At 40.5% G+C, this 23,670-nt stretch overlaps 1 protein-coding gene across 1 annotated transcript in view; it reads left to right on the top strand.

Moving 5' to 3' along the window:
• USP12 (ubiquitin specific peptidase 12) overlaps window positions 1-23,670 on the top strand; it is an 80,207-nt gene that overhangs the window by 27,736 nt on the left and 28,801 nt on the right. The window contains exons 2-3 of the mRNA XM_068526753.1: window positions 7,280-7,360; window positions 19,181-19,394. Coding sequence (XP_068382854.1) covers window positions 7,280-7,360; window positions 19,181-19,394 — 295 coding nt within the window. The remainder of the gene's footprint in view (window positions 1-7,279; window positions 7,361-19,180; window positions 19,395-23,670) is intronic.

Genomic DNA, 23,670 nt, shown 5'->3' with positions numbered 1-23,670 from the left:
CATACTGTGTTGTAGCAGAGCAGTTTGGTATCTGTTCTCTCCTTTATGACTTTAGATTTATTTTAAAAATAATTTTCTACCTGTCATCATGAAAAACTAACTTTTATTCACTGTGTACTCCCCAATTGGATTATGGCTTTGGCAGTTTCTCTTTATCCTTTTTAATGTATATCAAAAGTTTTCGGATTTGAACCCACAGTGAAGATTAGTTTTATTTACAGTTAGACCTCATATATGCGTACTGGAGTATTGGAACAAAAGTTCCACAAACCATTGTTTACTCTTGGTAGGGAGACGTACTGTCATCTGTTCTGCTTTACTGAAGAAGAAAATGGTGGTTGTGACCCACTGAGTTGTTCTCACCCCCCGCTAACGGGTGTGACCGTTTGAAAATAATGTTCCACGGCTTTGGGCACAGGGCTGGGCAGAAGTACTCAGATAATTACTGAGGTTCATCTTTTCTGAAGGACTGCTTTGAGATGATTTTTATGATGCCTGAAACTGAAGGTATGGAAATGGTTTGTTTTTTCGTTAAAATGTGTGTTGTCTTTGATTGAGTTTGAGGGATACAGCGTTTTCCGGGAGAACAGGCATGGACTTTCAGCCCTCTCTTTCTTCTCCGTTGTTTTCTTGTTTAGGAGACAGAAACTTGTTTCTCACATCTTCTTACTTTGGAATCATCCTCTTACGGCTCACATTCATTTCCTCTTCGTTGTGTTCACGTCCTCACGTCGGCTCTTCCTGTGCCTCCAGAACTGTTCTTAGTTCGCTAAGGTCACTTGCTCCTTTGATCATCAGGAAGCCTTTCCTGCGTGTTCTGGCAGTTCTCCTTTGGGCACTGACCTGATCTGACCCACTTCAGTATTCAACTTGGAATGATAAACGCTGGATTCTAAGATATGACTTGAAGCACAGAAGTGGGGAAAATGTATTTTCTCATGTTTGTATTAAATACAGACTGTCTGCTCTAAAGAACTAACTATCTAATGTAAAGAAGGAGGTGCCAGCCGGCCATATCTGTGGGTTCCGCATCCGAGGATTGAAAATATTTGGGAAAAAAATTCTGGAAAGTTCCAAAAAGCAAAACTTGAATTTGCTGTGTGCTGGCAACTATTTACGTAGCATTTACATTGCATTGAGTATTATAAGTAATTGAGAGATGGCTTAAAGCATACGGGAGGATGTGCATAGGTTATACTCAAGTACTGCACCACCTTACATAAGGGACTTGAGCATCCTTGGATTTTGGTACACGTGGAGGTCCTTGGAACCAATTCCCCACAGATTCTGAGGGACGACTGTATTCTTGATAAGTATGTTTTCTTGATGGAGATGTTCATCTTCTAGGTTTTCATCATTTTTTATTTCCTACTAAAATGTATTAAGTACCCTCTTTTCTTAAACAGTATACATTGAACATAATTAGCTTTTCAAAATGATATGTCTTCATAGATACCATTTTTTACCATAGTCTAGCTTTAGATTGTGCAAGAGATTTCCTTAATTTACTTTCTTGAAAACATTCCTGGGTATCAGTTTGCTTTTGTGTAATTGTTTCTTTCTCATAATGGCAGATGCAGGGCAGTCAGATGTGTGTTTTCCACGGTTGACTGTGTAAACATTATTTAATCAGAAGCAGCTGTCTCCCAAGTGATTTTCTTTTTTCCTATTTGCAGATGGTATCTTCAAAACATAGGTATCCTTATCAACAAATAAAGGGTATCCTTATAGTTTCAACTTACTCTTCTTTCGCTTGGGTGGTTATTTTTGGCATGATTCAGCTTTCTAAGACTCATACTAGGTAGGTTTAAGGAGGCACTTACTCCATGGCCTGCAGAGTCTTACATGGGATGATTGTTTCTGAGGATGATACTGTACTAACTTTCATCCAGAACCTTGTTAGTGTCTGACCTTTAATCGACTGTGCAACGTTTTATCCTTAATGTTTTAATAAGATTGGAAGAGCCGGTAGGTTCACACATTGTTAGAAATGTGGGGATGGAGGTACTATAGAGATCAAGATCTTACGAGATAACCCAGGCCCCGAGAGAGAGAAGCATTTTTTCTCAAGGTATTACAGCTAGTTAGTGGCATGGCCAGAGCCAGACTCAAGCCTGTAGCTTTGCTAGTTGAGTGCTATTTTTAGTGTACCCTGGTCTCTCTCAGTAGCTCCATAATGGCTCCATTTTTCTGTGAAATTTTTTCCGTAAAACAATACTTCCTATTTTTAATAAACCTTTAGTTTCAATTAGTAGCATTATATTGACAGGGATATTGATTTTAAAATATTATCCAATATTAACCTTGTTTCTCAAGCACAGCCATTGAGGTTTTTTTTCTTTATGATTTTATTTATTTCATTAAACTTTTTTTTTTTTTTTTTTAAGAACAGTTTTAGTTTCACAGCAAAATTGAAGGGAAAGTACAGAGATTTCCCATATACCTCCTGCCCACACGTGCACAGCCTCACCCCTTGTCAACAGCCCCTCCAGAGTGGCACACTTATTACAACTGATGAACCTATGCTGACACAGCATAATCACCTAAAGTTCATAGTTTACACTACAGTGTACCCTTGGTGTACACTCTGTGGGTTTGAACAAATGTATAATGACGTGTATTCATCATTATAGTATCGTACAGAGTATTTTCACTGCCCTGAAAATCCTCTTAGCTCTGCCTGTTCATCCCTCCTTCTCCTTAATCCCTGGCAACCACTGTTGTTTGTTGTTGTTGTTGTTGTTTTGAACTGTCTCCATAGTTACCATTGAGTTTTTAACTTTCAATTAATTTTTATATTTAAAAGTTTTATAATTTTTATATTTAGAAGTTTTATTTGGTTCTTTAAAAAAATCAGCTTAGGCTTTAAATTCTCATCTTTGTTCTTATAATCAAGCTTTTGCTATTTCTTTGCACATATTAAGCATTTGTTTTATATCATGTCTGAAATAGTCCTGGTATTTAATATCTTGAATCTAATTCTGCCATCTGTGCTTCTGCTGGCTTTTACTCGTGGTGCTTTGTTTTTCTGTTTTTCTGTGTATGTGTGATTTTTGATTGTAAACTCAAATCTCTTGGAGGTTTATTTGTGGGAATTCTTCATGGGGTGGATTGAATTTGTCTTTAGAGTGAGTTTGTAATTCCGTTGGTTGCTAGTTGTAGGGTGGAAGAGGGCACTGTCAACTCAGGACCTCTTTGAATTACATTTTCTGCCTGATTTTGTTTGTTTGTAAGATTGTATAGCACGTACGAATTTGGGTCACAAGCTTTGATTAGGGCCAGCTTGTGGTTATAACTGTTGGGAAGATATTTATCATCTCCCCCACTCCCACACCAAGGACAAGTCAGGCAGGTTTCATTGCCGTCTCCTTCTGTGGTGCAGGGTTATTTCTCATTCCCCCTTAGCTGAAGACATAGCCCTCTTGGGCTCACTGTCGTGCTGGGGTCTTCTGCTGGCCTCCCTGTCTTTGGTGGGCCCTAAGCTTCAGCACCGGTTACCATGCTTTGTTCCATCCAGCTGTCAGAGTAGGGTGCACAGGTCACTAGTGTTGGCAGGTGACCTCCATGTAAAATCTGTCTTTGGCATTTGCTTATCTCCCAGGGTTCTCCCATGGCTTCGTTTTTTGGTTTCTGCAGATTCCTTATTTTCTCACCAGCTCAGTAAATTATTATTGTTTTAATTAAAAAATTCATTCACCTTTTGGTTGTTTTCATCAGGAGGGTCACGAATATCTATCTAATTACTTCTTCTTAATGAATTTGTAGTAATAGGTACTGAGTCTAAAATAATCTTATGTAAGTTCCAAAAATGGAGACAGAACTGTCAGAAAGAATGTCTTCTTCCTTCTAAGCGTGTTGTGTTCTCAGACAAAACAAATGAATCCTGATCCCCACGAAAGCTTTAGAGCAGAAATTCCTAACTGAGAACACCAACATTTCTTCCCTTTATCCCAGTAAAGAATCGTGATTTCGTAAAGCATTGTTAATTGCAGTAGGGTCATATTTCTCAAGTGTGGGGATGCAAGGCTGTTCAGAGCCATTACTATTGGATGTTGACTTGTTCTAGGCTCAATTTAAATCTTGCGGTGCTTGACTGACTGTTATTTGACATGATAGGGTGTGTCAGCCTTCAATAAAATCTTCAAGGGATGATGTTTGAGAACTCTGGTAAACGTACTAAAAATTGTGAGGCAAGTTTTCGGCTTCGTGGTGGTTTTTCACCAGTTATATCTAATTGTAGTGTTGAAAACACTTAAATTTAAAAAAACACTCATCGGAAACTGGATTGCTTTGTCTACACTTTGCCTTTGTAGTTAGCATTTGGCTAGAGGTAGACATGTGCTCTGGTCGTTTCCACAAGAAAGTCTTGAATTCCTGCCGCGGGACTATCCTCCTGTAGTTCACGGAATCCGCTCTGCGGCGTCATTATGCTGTCCTGAGGTATAGTTTACTGTGCTGTGCCTTACTTTAGAACTGTCGCCAAGCAAATTCTGTCCTCTCTGTACTGTCCGTTTCCATCTGCTGCCCTTGCTGTATCTGCAGCCACAATCCCTCCCTGTCGAATCGTGTTGCTTGGCATGTGTCAGTTGGCTTAGAATTCCCTGGAGCTTTGTGTTAATACAGTAGTGTCCTCAGAAGTGTCGATAAAAGTGATTGGAAATATGACAGAATGTTAAGTTAGAAGACACTTTAGAAATTACCTGATCTTCGGCTGTGAAAACCTAAGTTTGTGTAAAGGCTTACTTGAAAACCCAACAGATAAGCTTAGAGCTGGGGGTTTGGAAAATTGCTGAGGAGACTGGCCCTTTTATTTTGCAAACAAAAATTCTTAAATTACCAGAAAGGTTAAACGACAGTGGTCTGAGTTTCCACTTCATCGCACTTAACCTCCTCCTCAATCCAGCCTCGTTGGATTGTGGTTCTGCTGGTGGTTAGGCTTTTGGGGAGTATTATGAGGGTTCTTCCAGGGGCCGTGTTGTGGAGTTGGCCAGATTGAGGAGATGCTCTGCTTTTTTTATGAAGCTTTCTCATTTTCTCCTTCTGATTTTTGTTTCCCTCTCTTGTTATTTCTTAGCTATTGCATGGAACAGGTCATATTTATTAATATTACTGGCCAGTGAGAGTAGCTTTTCTTCCTCTTGGGATTGAAGGGAAGGGAGAGAAGAGAAGCAGCATTTACGGACACCGGCTCACGTACAAGGCACAGCCAGATGCTTTTACAAAAGCTTCAACTCAGTTTATTCGTAGCCACTCTGTAAAGTAGTTGGTGCCATTTCCCTCTTACCCTTAGGAACCTGAGGCACGGAGAGGCTAAGAACTTGAACCGTAGTCAAAACTACCCTGAGGCCAGGATGGGTGGGGGAAGGGCTTTCTGAGCAGTGCCTGGAAGCGTGTAGGGACACCAGTGGGACATCGGGGTGGTCAGAGCACACGGGTGTGGCATGCGATTGGTGTTACAGCGGAGAATGCGCACATGGTGCTCTGTTCTTGCTTCATCCCGAGGGCCAGAAATGCTTTCCCCAGGTATGTGTACTGGCATTTTATTGTCCCAAGTACATACATGCATGAGGTTGTACTTTGGATACTAGCACCTTTTCTTGTCTTTTTTTTTTTTTGTGGGAAAGGGGTTATACTCGTTTGAATACACCAGTATCAGTTTAAATTCTTAACATCTGGCTTAGTGATAGTTTTCAACATATGTGAGGAAATTCTGCGACAAGATACTTGAGCTGGCGGGGGCGGAGAGTGGGCTTGTAGCCTTCCACCAAGACGGTTCTGTTCAGTGGATCTTGAAGTTGCTGTAATAACTGAATTTCATGTCATTATAAAACAGTTCATGGAGAGCCAAATTTAGAAATAAATAGTATCTGTGAACTAGTGATTGTGTCGGGGATTTATATAAAGCCGAATAGTAATTCCTAAATTAAAAAAATAAAGACAGTATCATGTATATATAGAAGTGCTGGATGGCTGGAGGGCATTTTAGAGGAAATGTCTCGTTTGGGTGGGACTTGACCACCAACCCACCAGGTCCCTTTCATCAGTACTCATTTCAGGCCTGTCAGGAAGTCAAAGAGGCGTCGTCTGACGAAGGTCTGGGCTTCCCATGCTCAGGAAACAGCAGGGGCGGGCTATGGGCACCGGGTGGTGGTGACCGTGGCCGCACCCTTGGGGAGGCATGGCGTGTGTGTCGTGTTGTCGTCCTGTGTGCAGCTCCGCAAGGTGGTGTTCGGCTGTTTTGTGAGTAGTATCAGTTGTATTTGTCTGGTAGTGTGTGTTCTTGGGAGTTGCCAGGTAGACTCATGCAGAGTTACTATGTTTTCAGAATGGCTTTTACTTCCCTTTCAGGCGACGTCTTGAGCCCATTTGCTAGTGTGTGCCGGTGCTCAGGGCCTGTGTGCTGCCCACCACTTCCCCCGACTCCGCGTCCCTTTTCCTTTGGAGACCTCAGAGGCGCAGAATTGAGTCGGTCGTATTCCTGAGACCGTGACGCACAGTTACTGCCTGGGCAAGGCCCCTCTTTTGTTGGGCTTTATTTTATGTTCTCCTTTTTGCCCTTCACCCTGCAGTTCCACATCCCGGCCCTCTTCTTCCAGCCCCACTCAAGTGTGTTTCATGTACATTTCTTCCAGCCCGTTTGCCATGTACTGTTTTATATATGTATGTGGTAGTGGTCTATGTTGATCTCGTGTTTACTTTGTTTACTTAATATTATGTTTTTGACAAATATCCATGTTTTTGTATGTAAATCTAGTTCATTTATTCTGACTGCTACATAGTGTGCTGTCATTTTATAGACCATCTAGATTGCAGTCAGCTGTGCAGTGGTCAATGACATTTCAGCAGACGTTCTTGTCACCTTTAATTCTGTGTGAGAATTTTTCAGGTATATACCTCTGAAGAAGTGTTAGGTCACTGAATATATGCATATTTACTTTCACAAAACTTCAGCTCTCTGAGATGGCTGCTCTGAGATTACACTCCTGTTAGACCATGTGGTACAGCAGGGGCTCTCATCCATTACTTAAAACAAGGAGCAGGATTTGATATACTTCCTTGATCCAGGCTTTGTCCATGAGAACGTTCCTGCAAACTAGTTTTTAGTCATATTATTAAAACCCTTTATTCTTCACTATCACCCTTTATTTTCTTTCCATAATGTTAGGTAGTTATAGGGAACAAGAAAATTATTTTAAGGGTTTCTCTGTAATGTGTATATAATTGTGACAGTATTGGGAAAATACTGTAAATACTAAGATTTCTGTTTTTCATTTTATAGGGCGCCAATGCCTCGGCATTAGAGAAAGAGATTGGTCCAGAACAGTTTCCAGTCAATGAGCACTATTTTGGATTAGTCAATGTAAGTATCCGTTGATATGTAGCCTTCAAATTATGCTTGGAAGTAGTGTTAAGAATGATGAATGCAGTTCATAATTTATTAAAGGAAATTTGTTCCTTTGTATCAGTGGACTTAATGCCAAGAAACGTGACTTGGAATTTCAAAATTATCTCTAATGGGAGGGAAACAACATTGCCTGAAGTCTTTTTTAAAAAATTTATTATTTATTTATTATTATTATTTTTTTGGCTGCATTGGGTCTTCGTGGCGGTGTGCGGGCTTCTCATTGCGGTAGCTTCTCTTGTTGCGGAGCACGGGCTCTAGGCGCACGGGCTTCAGTAGTTGTGGCTCATGGGCTCTAGAGCGCAGGCTCAGTAGTTGTGGTGCACAGGCTTAGTTGCTTTGCCGCATGTGGGATCTTCCTGGACCAGGGCTCGAACCCGTGTCCCCTGCATTGGCAGGCGGGTTTTTAACCACTGTACCACCAGGGAAGTCCCCATTGCCTGCAGTCTTAAGAGTCTTGGAACAGTTTCTAACTTGTCAGCCTGATTTTTTTCCTATTTTGTGTTAGAATTTTCTCATAACCAAAATTTCATATGGCCTAGACCAAATGATCTCTTTGATTCTTTGAGAATTATTTACGTGTCTAAATATAAGTGGTCCAAATGTACAGATATAAATATAGGTTTGTAAATGCCCCCATGTGTCTATAGAGTCTTTGTCAGTTTGCTTCTGGCGTTATCCCAGTGGTATAGATTTAAAAGTGTGAAATAAAAGAAAAAAACATAGCCCTGCCCTTGTGGAGGTAATCCTTGTAATTATACATTATTAAAACTTTGGAAGAACTTTCTTTAGAATTTTTAACTCTTTCCTGAATCATGAGAAAACACCACAAATCTTTGTTATATAGTTGTCATGGTAGTTTATGCTGTACTGTACTGTTAGGTGGATCCATGGTGAGTGTTTTAAAATATGTGTATTGGTGATACTACAGGTAAAGTAAGTTATATTGAACAGATTGGTGTGTTACTGAGTACTAGCACGTCATTATGTACAGATAGATTTCTTGTGCAATTTGAGGAGGGCAATTGCAGTGGTATGTGTGTCTCGCCTTGCTTGGGGACCCTTCTGTGTCTGTGCTGGGCATAAGCTAGTAACACAGGATCAGCAGTGCCCACCCTCCTCCTCTTCCCCTCCCTAGAGGGGGCCACTCATTAGTCCTCGGGCTATTTTTTCTGGAATGTATCCTTACAGCCTAAATAAGGTACTTATACTGCCATTAAAAAAAAAAAAAAAAATCTACTGACTTCCTGTTTTGGCAGATAAGAAACTTTACTCTCTTTTCTCACCATCCCTGCCCAACTTCACTTTCCCCCGTTCTCCCAATATGGAATTAATCATTGCTTTATTTTTCCATGTCCTGAACTTTCATTTATTCTTCCCAAAGCCTTCAGCAGAACTAAAGAAAGGCAAAAAGACCTTCTCAATATCAGTTTCCACCGAGCCGTGCCTGTCAGGTACCACCCAGCCCCGTCCTCCTGCTGTGCAGCTTCTGCCTGGCAACGTCTCTTCCATCGCCCTTCACATTCCCTGCACTTGTGTCCTTTCCTTCATCCCGACTTCTTTCCGGGTTTTTCCTCCCTTGCTTTGTGGAACACATTCTGTAGATGCTTGTTTAGGAAGTGTGCATGGATACAAACTTTGAGATCTTGTATATTTAAGACTGTTTTTGTTATTGTTAGAGCTAGATATCCATCCTAGGTTACAACCTTCCTTCAGAATTTTTCAGGGCTTACTCTGCTGCTTTCTGGCTTCTGTTGATGCTGAGAGGGTGGATGCCATTCTGGTTCTCGATCTCTTATGTACGGGGCTTTTTTTTTTCCCCTTTACAAAGTTTTTGGGAGGCCTTAAGGATATTCTCTATCCACAGTGTCCTGAAATCTCATCGTGTGTCTTGATGGGGACCCTGTTGTGCTGAGTGTTGATGGACCCATTCAGACTGATGAGTTATTTCCCTCAGTTGTAACACATTTCTGATACTATTATTGGGATGATTTTCTTCCTATCATTGTAATTTCTCTGTTTTGTCTTTTTTTGATATGGTTAGTTGTATATTGAAACACTTAGACTGACTCTTTATTTTTCTTGTTCTCCCATTTTTGATCATCTGCCTTATTCTACATTTTAGACTATATCTTCAACTTTTTTGTCCAGCTCATTGAATTTTTTATTTCTTAGAATGTTACTTTTTTTTCTTCTCTTGTTTCATGGGGGCAGTATTTTCTGTTCCTTTTCTCAGGATGTCATTTATAGTTTTTGCTGTTGCTGAGGTTTTCTTATGCTTACTGGATTGCTTCTGAGACCTTGGAGTTTATTCCCCGCCCCCTTTTAAACTTTGGTATCTTTCCTGTTGTAAGCTTTCCTCAAATTGTACGCATCTATAAGGGTGAAATGCTGAAAGGATGACTGGGGCTTCTTGTGTTGTGGTGGGGCTGCTCTTTCAGTCTAGAGTGGCCCCTGGCAAATGCCCCTCCCTCCCACGGCCCCCATCCCATTTCAGTAGCTGGAGCTGTCTCTCTGGGGCTGTTTATCTTCTGCCTGGAGGCCTCCTCCAGTGCCTGTCTGGGGCGGGGGGGGGGGGGGGGTGGTTATTCGGGGTTTTATTTGGTCCTGTTTCCTGCTCGGTGCCTCACTGCTGTCCTTAAGGGTTCTCTACCCAGAGTCTCCTCTTCATCTTCTGTGGAGACTAAACCTGCAGCTGAAGGAAGAGTTGAGTGCCTGGGGGTCTAAATGGTCCTTTTAAAGACTGACGACCAGACTTGTGTTCTCAGAGGTCCCCACCCCACAAAATGTCTCTGACCCTTTAGAGGTGAGTCTATTTTTTCCCATTTGTCTCTTAGAGACTTTTGGGCTACTTCTCCTCTGTCTGCCTTCTGTTTTCTGGAGTTCACTGATATCTCTAGTCTGTCGTTGTCTTCTTTGGCCTTTTGAGTTTTTGCCTCATCTGTTCTTTTACTGTCATTTTATTGGGGTATCATGGGGAGGAGAGTTAAATGAATATATTTAATTTTTCTTGTTTATTGAGCAGTCTGGCCTCTACTTCTAATATCTGAAATGCTCGTACTTACAGAGTTGTCTAGTGATCAGAAACCTCATTTCAGTTCTGGGGCTGGCAGACCCCAGTTCTTCAGTCTCATTGCCCTTTCCCTGTGGCTGGCTACCACCCTTATTTGGCTCAGCCTCCAATGCTAATTTGTGTCTTAAATCGTAGAAAAGTTGTGCCCATTTTTAGTGTCCCAGAAGAACCCATTTTCCTTAGAATAGTAGTATTTTCTATATTGAAGGCTGTTTTCCCTTTACCTTCTCCAGCATAAACATTCCAATCTCTCCATTTTGTGTCTAACTAACTTTTTTGCAGATAACCTCAAAACAAGTAAACGAGTCTTAAAGCTCTATATTATTTTTTCTTCTGCTGATACGTTGTTTTTAATTGGATACCAGTATCCAAATACCAGTGTTGATTGTGTGTAAAAAAACAAAGTTTCTAAGAAGGTATCATTTTTATTACTTCATGTGCATCAATCTAAATTCAGAAGGTAGAATTTGTATTTCTCCCTGAAGCTGAGTAACCGAGATTCAATAAAACCAAGGAAAGCAAGAATTTCTGATACAGTTTCTGATCTCTGTGCCTGGTTATTATGATGAAGAATTGAGATCCCTAAGGTAGCCAGGGCTCCAGCTGTGAAAGATTGAGGAACACCTTGAATTACACGCAGAAATAAATTGGTGGTCAGAGTAGGTGCAGCAGAACTAGGATAGCGATGAACTTCTTTGATCTGAGCTCTCAGGCTGCTTGGCAGCTGTGTCGCATACCTTTAACCGTTTTCCATAAGCCCTGTTTTCAGCCCTTAAATTGTCATCACCCTTCTCTCTCGTTTCCTTCCCCCTTTTTTCTTCGTAGAGTTATCACACTGTTACAGAATCCCTTAAAAATTAAGGTTGGAGCTTTGAGGGGTCGGGGAGATGGCTTAGTTAACTAAGAGATGAACGTTTTAACATCTTCCTGCTGTCCCTGTGCCTGTCTGCCAAGTAGTCAGTGTTGTAAACAGCATGGAAGGTAGCTGCTTTAAGGCACTTGATGGTTAATCTTTCCTAGCAATTGGATCCTGTTAAAGTGAGGCGCATGTATATTTTCTTTTCATCAGTCTGTTCTTAGCTAAGTGTGCAGGTTCATTTTAATTGCTCTTACAAAAAGCTAATAATGAAAAGGGTTCCCATTAGATCTGCCTGATTGGATCCGTTTTTGCGACCAGTAAGTGGTAGAATCACTCAACAGCACTTGCTTTTGGGAAATAGTATGTGTATTTGGGCAGTTAGAAAATTAGACTTTTCTTCTTTTTTTTTAATGGAGAGAAGGAAAAAAAACACCCCAAAACCCCACAGTTAATTAATCTACCAGAAAATTCAGAGTGGTTACTCTTCACTTTGTTAATAACAGCCTGTTTTCCATTATTTTCAGTTGTAGATGTTTTTATCTTGGAGGAATATTTTCACAAATGATAGCTTTTATGGCCGTTTGCTCTTAATGGTAACTCTGATGCCATCACTATGATTTGCATAATACACAGAGTGGGGATTTCCTGTTGGGTTAACTCTTGTGAGTACGTTAGTATTTCTGATGGTACAGGACGTTAGGAGAGGGGAAATACTTGTGTGGCTCGGGGGTGCAGAAGCCATCTTGAGGAGGGAGAGAAGCCTTTGGAAGCTTTCTCTTGCTGTGAAGTACCCCCCTTACGTGTCCGCTGTTTATAGTCAGCTAAATTCTTTGAAAACAAATAGTTTAATCTGATAAACCAGATTGCCTTTTTCCTTTATATCTTGTAGCTAATGAGTACTTATTTTAGTAAAGTTGATAGTAGTGATTTAGACTAGTAGTATCTCTTTCCTACTTTCTGTGCAGTCTCTCCATTTTAAAAAAATTTTATTATTATTATTATTATTTTGGCTGCAGTGGGTCTTCGTTGCTGCGCGCGGGCTTTCTCTAGTTGCGGCGAGTGGGGGCTACTCTTAGTTGTGGTGCCCGGGCCTCTCACCACAGTGGGTTCTCTTGTTGCGGAGCACGGGCTCCAGGCACATGGGCTTCAGTAGTTGTGGCGTGCAGGCTCAGTAGTTGTGGCACACGGGCTTAGTTGCTCTGCGGCATGTGGGATCTTCCCGGACCGGGGATCGAACCCTTGTCCCCTGCATTGGCAGGAGGATTCCCAACCCCGGCGCCAGCAGGGAAGCCCAGTCTCTCCATTTTTAATAGCCTTTTTAAAATCATTTCATTATATGATTTTATTTTAATTTTCTAACACAGTAGGCTCCCAAACACAAGTAGGTTTGTGGGGCTAGACTGTCTTATAAAAGTCTTTTTAACCTGAATTGCTAGTAGTCACTAGTTGGAACTCTGAATCCAGGGAACAGGGGCCATTATGGAGGAGAGCGAGAAATAAAAATGAAACTTTCCATTTGTAGGTTGTAAAGTTGATTAGGCCTATGTCTCTTGGTTTCCTTTTGCATTGGTTTCGTTCTCCTTTAGCTTCTCTCCACCTGATGGCCATCTTATATCATCAGAGATCCCAGACCGTCTGTATCAAACCTGACCAAAGAACTCTGCCCCAAGGCCTCTGGCCAGATTGGATCCAGTGCCCGACCCTGTTGCAGGGTCTACAGAAGGGCTTGTGACTGACAGTCGTACAGAACTTGCACAGAGAAGTCGGTTCCCGTGAGGAAGCCTGGGGCGGGGGAGCAAGGGAGGGGGGAGGAACAGATGTCCACGAGAATCTGGATTAGGTTCACCTGGCTGCAGAGAGGGGGTGGGTAGGGGCACGTGGGGTCTAGACTTACGTAAAACAGGGCCACCTAAACAGATTGTGGTTGGGGGAGGAGGGCCTTCCCGTAGAAGGGAGGGTGTTCACAGGATGGCATCATCGCCAGCCAGCGTGGGGGACCGTGGGGCACTTAAACATTTAAAAACATTTTTTAAAGGTAATACTGTTGACATAATTGTGATTAAAACCAGTAGTTTCCAAATGAAATATGTAAGATGATTCATTGGGGACCAAAATGTGAGCATTTCTAGTGTTTATTTTTATCTAAAAAGGAAAGATATAGGCTAAGCTTTACTAATTCTTAATAATTGGTTGACACTGGCACCCATACTACTCTGTCCACGTGTGTAGTGGTCCTATGTCACTGCAAGTTGCATAGTACCAAAGGCTAACAGTATCACCCCTCTTATTCATTTGTGCTGTTGCAATCTATTATGATTCAAGTGTAGACTTAGGGATTACAGGATTTAATCTATTTCAGCTAAGCTAATTTTTCAAAAGGGACAGATGGCTCAAAAAAGGTTGTTTCCCTTTTCCGGTCAGCGGCCTGAGGTGACCTCTCAAAATGGTTCGCTATTCACTTGACCCAGAAAACCCCACAAAATCATGCAAGTCGAGAGGTTCAAATCTTCGTGTTCACTTTAAGAACACTCGTGAAACAGCCCAGGCCATTAAGGGTATGCATATCCGAAAAGCCACCAAGTATCTGAAGGATGTCACTTTAAAGAAGCAGTGTGTGCCATTCCGTCGTTACAATGGTGGAGTTGGTAGGTGTGCCCAGGCCAAACAGTGGGGCTGGACGCAGGGTCGGTGGCCCAAAAAGAGTGCTGAATTTTTACTGCACATGCTCAAAAATGCAGAGAGTAATGCTGAACTTAAGGGCTTAGATGTAGATTCTCTGGTAATTGAGCACATCCAGGTGAACAAAGCCCCCAGGATGCGGCGGAGGACACACAGAGCTCATGGTCGGATCAACCCATACATGAGCTCTCCCTGCCACATTGAGATGATCCTTACTGAAAAAGAACAGATTGTTCCTAAACCAGAAGAGGAGGTTGCCCAGAAGAAAAAGATATCCCAGAAGAAATTGAAGAAACAAAAACTTATGGCCCGGGAATAAATGCTGCAAAAAATAAATGCAAATAAAAGTAAAAAAAAAAAAGGTTGTTTCAAAAGTAACCATGTAGTGATGAGGTATTCCGAACCATGCTAAGTTCTTCATGCAGATCATTCATTTAATTCTTTACAAGGTTGTAGAGGTGGGTGCTGTTATAAATGTCATTTACAGATGAGGAAACTGATGGAGAGAGAGTGGCTTGGTAATTTCCCAGGGTCGGGTAGCAGAACCAGACTTGAACCTAGATAGCTTGGTTTCAGATCCTGTGTGCTCAGTGGCCAGGCTTTGCTGGTATCAAGACAGATAATTACTTAAACGAATTCAAACAAATTTGGTAGATAGGATCGACTATCTAATACCATAGTTTAGAAAGTAAAGGCTGTCAAGGAGAGAGTCTTTTCCCCTTGGACCTATGTATGTATCTTCGCGGAGATACCTTTTTCAACTTTGATATCCCTTAAAGCTACGTAGCCAAATAACTGAACTGTCAAATCACTCTATTAAAATCTATAACCCATAGTCTACAAAAAAGCATACTAAGTCTCATTGCTCTTACTTAATAATTTTTAGTGAAAACAAAAAATTAATATAATAATTTGAAATGTTCATCTTAATCACATTTGTTGTATGTTTAGTGTACATAATGTACATATATTATTTCTAAACAAATATGCATGTATTAGGGATATGTGCTCAAAATGATCTTATTGATGGGGATATGAGAAATCTTTTTTTTTTTTTTTTTCAAGACTTAGAGAAAAAAGCATTCGAGAAAGCAGGGATAGGTCACTGTGTTCAATAAACAATTGAGAAGTCAGTGATCAGACCTTTAATATTTGCTTCCCCAGATTTTAAACCTGGTCATACCTTTGATCTTCAGAACCAGCTGAAAAAGCACAGGGTAGGTTTCAACCCTATTCAGAAGCAAGAGTGCAGAGGAGATCATCCCAGACAGTCTTTTGCATGAAAGCTATATACTTGAAGGATATGTTTTTAGGTTTCAGGAACTTCACTGAAAGTTACTATTAAAAATCAGAGAAATTGAAGGAAAAGCTTCAAAGTTATGAATAAGATTGAAAGTTAGTTTATTCTGGAGAAATAGTAGTACTTTCAACCTTTAATTTTTCCTTAATGGGGTTGATGAAGGTAAGCAAAGAAGACCATAATAGAAAGCCTCAAAGATTGGTTGTAATGTTACCTATTGCTTGTAGTCAGAAGATTAGCAGGAGGCTGACTTCAGCATTGTCTACATGCCAGTTCCTTAGCTTATTTTATTTGCTTTTTTATTAGTAGGTCAAGCTTCATCATCATAAATGTTTCTAATATACTGTGAGATGCTGTCTTTTGTTTATCTACCTGCTCTGTGGAAGTTGTTAGAGTTCCCTGTTGTTTATTCTTTAATAAAGTGTCCAGATTATGGGGATTGTATCTTTTGTTCAGTTTACAAAGCCATAGTTTGTTGGTCATTGGAGTCATTAGACTGTTGTACAATTACTAGTATTTTTCAGACTAATTAATACTGATTAATTGGTAAGATAATCTTAGTAATATTGGAGATTCTACTGCAGGTGTACTTATAGCCCCTGGATAGGCTTTATTGAAGGCTATCCATGGTTGTATTCATGATCAATAATATCAATGCATCATTGTCATATACTTTTAGCATTTCTCTGGAAAGCCTGTAAACACATCTATCTTTACGAAATCAGTTCTTGGCTCCGACTAGCAATGTGAACATAGAAGTTGTAAATCTTCTCTGAGTCTGTGGTCCTGTTCCTTTTTTGGGGTATTTAACTTCTTCCTCTGTTCCCTGAGTATCTTGTAAATTAGTAGTTCAATCTAGACACTTGGTTAAAGTTTAGGGATTTTATTTTGTTTTTTAAGGCAAGAATACTTTATAGGAATTGCTACATATTTCTTGGTGCACCACATCACGGGATGTAAAGTTTTGGCTGTTCATTTTGAATGATGCTGGAATGCATTGGGCGTTCAGGTCTGAGCCCCCCATTTTAAAGTTCCCCATCAACCTTTAACCAAATGTTTTAGGTATCCAGGGATAATTATTACCCAATCCATTATTTACAATGATTTCTTCTGAATTTATTAGCCAGAATTATTCTCTAAACAATAACTTTAATGCCCCCTGAAATAATGTTTTTATGAGAAAGGTGGGGTAAAACTTTGATGCTTTCCTTTTTTATATTCTTGTTTACAACTTCCACTGGAGACTAATAAACCACATAGATATTTGTGTAGTTGATGTGCTTTTTAATCCATTGCAGTAATTCTTTTTGATGAAAGTTGGCTCTTCAAGCCACACAAAAAGATATTCCAGGCTAATCTTGTACATCGTACATTTCCTGTCCATTACATTGTATAGCCATATCTGTAAGTCGTCCTAGTTCCTTTTTGTGGGAAAAGGGTTTTTAGAGGCCACAATCTGGATGCAGGGGAAATTTATTGATGTGGAGACCTTTTCAGTGGACAGAACCTGAGAACGCAAACACACACACACACACACACACACACACACACTTATTTTAAGATTTACAAAGAGGCATGAGTTTATACTGCTATTTCTAATTCCAATTTAACTTTAAAGGGCTTTTACTCTTCTGGTTTTTACTATTGTATCTTTTTTCCTTTACGTTAAAAAATTTGATTACGGGCTTCCCTGGTGGCGCAGTGGTTACGAATCTGCCTGCCAATGCAGGAGACATGGGTTTGAGCCCTGGTCCAGGAAGATCCCACGTGCTGCGGAGCAACTAAGCCCATGTGCCACAACTACTGAGCCTGCACTCTAGAGCCTGTGAGCCACAGCTACTGAGCCCGTGTGCCACAACTACTGAGCCTGCGCGCCACAACTGCTGAAGCCCACGTGCCTAGAGCCCGTGCTCCACAACAAGAGAAGTCACCGCAATGGGAAGCCCACGCACCACAACGAAGAGTAGCCCCAGCTTGCCACAACTCAAGAAAGCCCGCGCGCAGCAACGAAGACCCAACGCAGCCAAAAATAAATTAAAAAAATTTTTTTTTGATTCCTAGGGGATACTGACATAATTCCTTCCTTGCTTTGTCTTACAGTATATCTTCAGTGGTTTCAAAATAGCAATATCAATGGGTTAATTCTAGCAGTGTGAGTACTGAATGCTGTTTTAAGATTTCTTTGTTCTTTTTGTTTTTAGACTGTAGTTCAGTAGGCATGGATAGTAAAAATCCTGTGTTTTAAAGTTATTTGAAGTCATTCTTTTTTTTTTTAAAGCTTTATTTATTTATTTATTTTAAAATTTACTTTATTTGGTTGTGTTGGGGTTTTTTTGCTGTGCGTGGGCTTTCTCTAGTTGCGGCGAGCGGGGGCTACTCTTCCTTGTGGTGCCGGCTTCCCATTGCGGTGGCTTCTCTTGTTGCGGAGCACGGGCTCTAGGCACACGGGCTTCAGTAGCTGTGGCTCGCGGGCTCAGTAGTTGTGGTGCATGGGCTTATTGCTCCGCGGCATGTGGGATCTTCCCGGACGAGGGCTCGAACCTGTGTCCGTCCCCTGCATTGGCAGGTGGATTCTTAACCACTGCGCCACCAGGGAAGACCTCATTCTTTTCTTTATGTAGTTCTACCACCAACTCGGTACACATTTAAGTCTGATTTATTTCTATTTATTTTCAATTGTAGGAATTTATTCTTTTTCATTTTAATTTAGTTTTTAAAAATATGGGTACAAAGTAAACTTTTTATAACCGTGTACATGTACAGCAGTCTCACTTTCATTGCTCTCTACTCTTTTCCCTTTCTCTATAAATAACTGTTTTTATTAGCTTTTGATATATCCTTCCTAGTTTTAAAATATAAGCAAAAGTGTGCACGTGTTTATGGACATAGCTGAAGAGTGCCCGTTCTTCAACACTCTTCTCCACTTGCCTGTATCTGGTTACTCTGTGCCTGACCCCGCCCCGTGGCAGTTCTCTGAGAATTGTCCTCGTTCCTTGTTTACTCCCCAGGTCCTCAGTGATGGACTTCTAGGGGTTTTATTAGCCGGCTTTGGGAGTCAGTGTCTATTAATGGGAAGGAAAAAAGAAGGCAGAAAATACTTATCAAAGTCTGTTGTTATTTTCTCTGTAAAGTAGGACGACTTTCTCCCCTGTTATTAAAGAGAAGGAAGCTGAGGCTGAGTGATCAGTCACCTGCCCCAGGCCACGTGGCCAGTGAGAGGTGGGGCTGCAGCTCAGGGTTCAGCTCTGGAGCCGAGTTCACGTCCTTCTGACGGATCGAGAATAATGTGACCTGGCATTTCGGCATTTCAGTGGTTGTTAGGCTGTCACGTTGATGACTTTTTCATCTAATATTTCAGAGTATCTTGTTTTTCCTTATTTTTTGTTTTTGTTTATTTTTTGGATGGCACTGAAGAACCTGATAGTAAACCTCACTTTTATGGTTTTTTTTAAAGAATTTTTGAGAGTTACATTTTTAAATGTACAGTATAGAAAATGCTTTGTATACAACCGATACTGTCATAACAATGGGAATTGAAAAAGGAATTCTCCAGAATCCTAAACCTTAACTAATCTCACTATTTAACCTATGTAGTTATTTAACTCAGTTTTAATAAAGGCCAAATTTATTGCATGTATTTTTCTTCAGTTTTAACCTGAAACTGATGCCAGGAGCATCCATTTGATGTTAAAATGGGTAATTTGCAGTCAGGACAATTATTTCTACTCTCAGATAGATACCTTTTAATTTATGAGGATCATCAGTTCCCTATCTTGTCTTTCTCTTCTCTCAGCTGTAGACATAGAAATTCTTTCTCTGAAAAACGTGTTGCCTCAAATTTAACAAAAGTGTTTTTTTCTATTCTAGTTTGGGAATACTTGCTACTGCAATTCAGTTCTTCAAGCACTTTATTTTTGTCGTCCGTTTCGGGAAAAAGTTCTCGCGTACAAGAGTCAGCCTAGGAAGAAGGAGAGTCTTCTCACGTGCTTAGCAGACCTCTTCCACAGCATCGCGACCCAGAAGAAAAAGGTTGGCGTCATACCTCCTAAGAAGTTCATAACAAGATTACGGAAGGAAAATGGTAATTCCCCTGCTTCTTAATGTGTCGCTTACGTAACAGGAGGAGCAGGTGCAACGAGCATCAGCTGAGCATCTTTACGCCTGATGAGGCGTTAGCCGCTGGAAAGCCGACGGTGATACTCCTGTCTCTAATGCAGTGTCAGTTTGGTGAGGAGACAGTCACACAGTGATTGCTGTGAGGTGTGATTGCTGTTTGAAGTATGTCGTACAAAGATCAAATTCTGTGTGCCAGGAAATGAGAAATCATAATTTCTCTTTTTTGCCTGCTTGGCTTTTCTATCAAGAAAAGTGGTGGGGTTTTTGTTTTGTTTTTTTTTCTTTCACTTAGTGTTCATCTGTTGTTTTCATAATGCTTTCATGTATGTTAATTCATTTGATCCTTAACGATAACCCGATGAGAGAGCATGCGATTTCCGCCATTTTAGCCATGAAAAAAACAGAAGCTAAAAGACTTGCCAGGAGTCACACCCCAGGGAAAGGAAAGACCTAACACAATAAATTAAACTTTCTAGCTTAGGGTAGGTAGTTTTAACTTCACCTCCTGTCCCCACCACCCCCCCCCCTTTTAAAAATAGTTACTGATTGCATCCCACTTCCCTTTTCTCTCTTAAAATATTTTTCATTTAATTTTCCTAGCAAGCCCATAAGTTAGACATTAACTTCCTCACTTTACGTGATGGCACTGGCTCTCAGAGACGTTAAGGTCACCTGTCAAGCCCCACACTTCTTCCTGACATCTGAGCCCCGTATTCTGTCCAGCATGGTGTGCTACCTCAGAAGGTTCAGATGGACTCGAGAAACATGTAGAATTCTGTTTGTTTGTTCGTTTGTTTGGATGTAGGCATTTCAATCATTGTAGAAGTAAAATTGAGTAGTATTTTTAGTTTGATTTGTTATCTATCAAATATAATGATGCGCACAGAAATATGACTTGAGAAGTCTTTAGTGTTGGTTTTTAAACACACCAGAGGGGAGGCCTGCCCTTAAGTCAGTTGACACTGTTCATTATCACATGAATTGAGATGAGCATGGGTCATATCTCGTTCCCTAAAACATACGAAGATGCTGAAATAATATGGCTCTAGGTTACTACTCTTGAATCTGATACCTATGTTAAAGATTTTGTTCATTTTCTCCATATACAAATATAGATCAGTTGATTAATTGCTCACAAAAACACATCTTTTTTGTGTTTCCCTGACTAAAGCTAAACCTACTTACTTTCTTGAATTACAGATGTGTATAGTATCTTCTATTGGTAAGAAAGCCAAGTACAACTCTGTTAGAATGTGGACTGAGTGATTCAAGTCTTCTCAGAGAGTCTTTTTGTCTGCGTTGGTAGTAAACTTAGAAAATTTTGTCCTGGTAGAAAACTCATGTACTGTTAACCCGTGAACAACATGGGTTTGAACTGCGTGGCTTCACTTATATGAGGATTTTTTTCATTAGTAAATACTATAGCGCTGCAGCATCTGCAGTGGCTTGAATCCACAGGTGCGGGCCAGGTACAGAGGAACCACGTATACAGGGGGCCGACTGTGAGTTATATGTGGATTTTCAGCTGTGCAGAGGGTCACCTGTCCTAACCCCTGCTTTGTTCAAGGGTCAGCTGTACATGATAATTGAACATGCCATCCTTTCTCAGTGACTTTGTTAGTATTTTAGAAATGTTCAACGTCGGAAACATAAACTTATACAGAATGCATATTATTTTCCTTTTCACGTAATAGTACATTTTCCTTGACCTGATTGTTTAATAATATATCGCATGTATTCTCTCTTAGTTTGGGCTGCTGTAACAAAAATACCATAGACTGGGTGGGTTAAACAGTAAACATTTATTGCTCACAGTCCGGAGGCCAGGCAGTCCAGGGTTAAGGTGCCGGCAGATTCACTGACGGGTGAGGGCTGTCTTCCTGGTTTGCAGACAGCCACCTTCTCGCTGTGGCCTCTTCTGGTGAAGAAAGAGGGAGAAGCACGCTCTCTCGAGTCTCTTATAAGAGCACTATTCTCAGCCCTTAAGACCTAAATGACCTCCCAAGGGTCCCATCTCCAAATAGCATCATACTGGCGATTAGGATTCCATCATATGAATTTGGAGAGGGGCAGGTGCATGCAGTCCATAACATTATCTTTACATGAACAATGATTTATTTTTCATTTTTTAAAAAAAATTAATTAATTAATTTTTGGCTGTGTTGGGTATTCATTGCTGTGCGAGGGCTTTCTCTAGTTGCGGCAAGCGGGGGCCACTCTTCATCGCGGTGCGCGGGCCTCTCACTATCGTGGCCTCTCTTGTTGTGGAGCACAGGCTCCAGACGCGCAGGCTCAGTAGTTGTGGCTCACGTGCCCAGTTGCTCCGCGGCACGTGGGATCTTCCCAGACCAGGGCTCGAACCCGTGTCCCCTGCATTAGCAGGCAGAATGAACAATGATTTTTAAATTTAGATCGACTCTCCTGCTGAACGCGGAGTTCACGTTTCTGTGTTTTGAAAGTTCTGTGTGGTTCAATACCTGCAGCTTTATATGTTTGCTTATCAAAGCTGGGATATCTTTCCGGTATTTGTTATTTTTTAGTAGTTCAATTTTTTTGAATTTTTTTGTGTGTTTAGGCAGAGTCAGTTGATACACAATAGACTTCTTAATTACTTTGTTGAATGAAATTGATTCCAGAATGAATATTCCAAACCCATCTTTTCATAAGCTTTGTTTCATTTTTCTGTACCTCAGAAATAATATTTAATAGACAAACATGTTTATTACTTGATGTTGCTGGCTTTAGTAAATATGTTTTGATTTTTGGCTTTTGACTTTTTTCCCGCTAATTAATGTAGAGAGCATGCAAATCAAAAAAGATTTAATAAGGTATCCATTGCATAACTCTCGTGAGATTTTATTGACTGGTTTGTTTTAAATCTCTGGAAAGTGTGTTACCTATTTCAGTATCTCCACTAACTTTCATTGTTGGAGTGTTCTTTTTTCTTCATATTAGTTTATTAATTATACACTCTTTTACTATTCTTTTGATGCTTACCCTAGAGATTACAGTATGTATCCTTGACTTATTAGAGTATATTGTAAAAAATATTTTAACCACTGCCCCCCCAAAATTCAAGTATTCTATAATACTTGAACTCCATTTGCTCCATCCAGCATTATCTAGTATTGTTATACATTTTATTTTAATTTTTTTTAATCTTTTTTTTTTCATAGATCTTCATCGGAGTATAATTGGCTCATAGTACTGTGTTAGTTTCTGTTGTACACCAAAGTGAATCAGCCATATGCATACATACATCCCCATATCCCCTCCCTCTTGAGCCTCCCTCCCAGCCTCCCTATCCCACCCCTCTAGGTGGTCACAAAGCACCGCGCTGATCTCCCTGTGCTATGCGGCTGCTTCCCACTAGCTAACTATTTTACATTCGGTAGTGTATATATGTCGATGCTACTCTCACTTCACCCCAGCTTCCCCCTCCCACCCCGTGTCCTCAGGTCCATTCACTATGTCTACATCTTTATTCCTGCCCTGCACTAGTTTCATCAGTACCTTTTTTTTTTTTTAGATTCCATATATATGCGTTAGCATGCGGTACTTATTTTTCTCTTTCTGACTTACTTCACTCTGTATCACAGATTCTAGGTCCATCTCTCTCACTACAAATAATTCCGTTTCTTTTTATGGCTGAATAATATTCCATTGTATATATGTGCCACATATTCTTTATCCATTCATCTATCGATGGACATTTAGGTTGGTTCCATGTCCTGGCTATTGTAAATAGTGCTGCAGTGAACATTGTGGTACATGTCTCTTTTTGAATTATGGTTTTCTCAGGGTATATGCCCAGTAGTGGGATTGCTGGGTCGTATGGTAGTTCTATTTTTAGTTTTTTAAGGATCCTCCATACTGTTCTTCATAGTGGTTGTATCAATTTACATTCCCACCAACAGTGCAGGAGGGTTCCCTTTTCACCACACCTTCTCCAGCATTTTTTTTTCTAGATTTTTTGATAATGGCCATTCTGACCAGCGTGAGGTGATATACCTCATTGTAGTTTTGATTTGCATTTCCCTAATAATTAGTGATGCTGAGTGTCTTTTCATGTGCCTCTTGGCCATCTGTATGTCTTCTTTGGTGAAATGTCTATTTAGGTCTTCCACCAATTTTTTAATTGAATTGTTTGTTTGTTTGATATTGAGCTCCATGAGCTGTTTGTATATTTTGGAGACTAATCCTTTGTTGTTTCATCTGCAAATATTTTCTCCTATCCTGAG

Source organism: Eschrichtius robustus, chromosome 18, assembly GCF_028021215.1.
Source record: "Eschrichtius robustus isolate mEscRob2 chromosome 18, mEscRob2.pri, whole genome shotgun sequence".
In the NCBI taxonomy this organism is placed as follows: domain Eukaryota; kingdom Metazoa; phylum Chordata; class Mammalia; order Artiodactyla; family Eschrichtiidae; genus Eschrichtius; species Eschrichtius robustus.
This window is presented reverse-complemented; position numbering and strand designations above follow the sequence as displayed.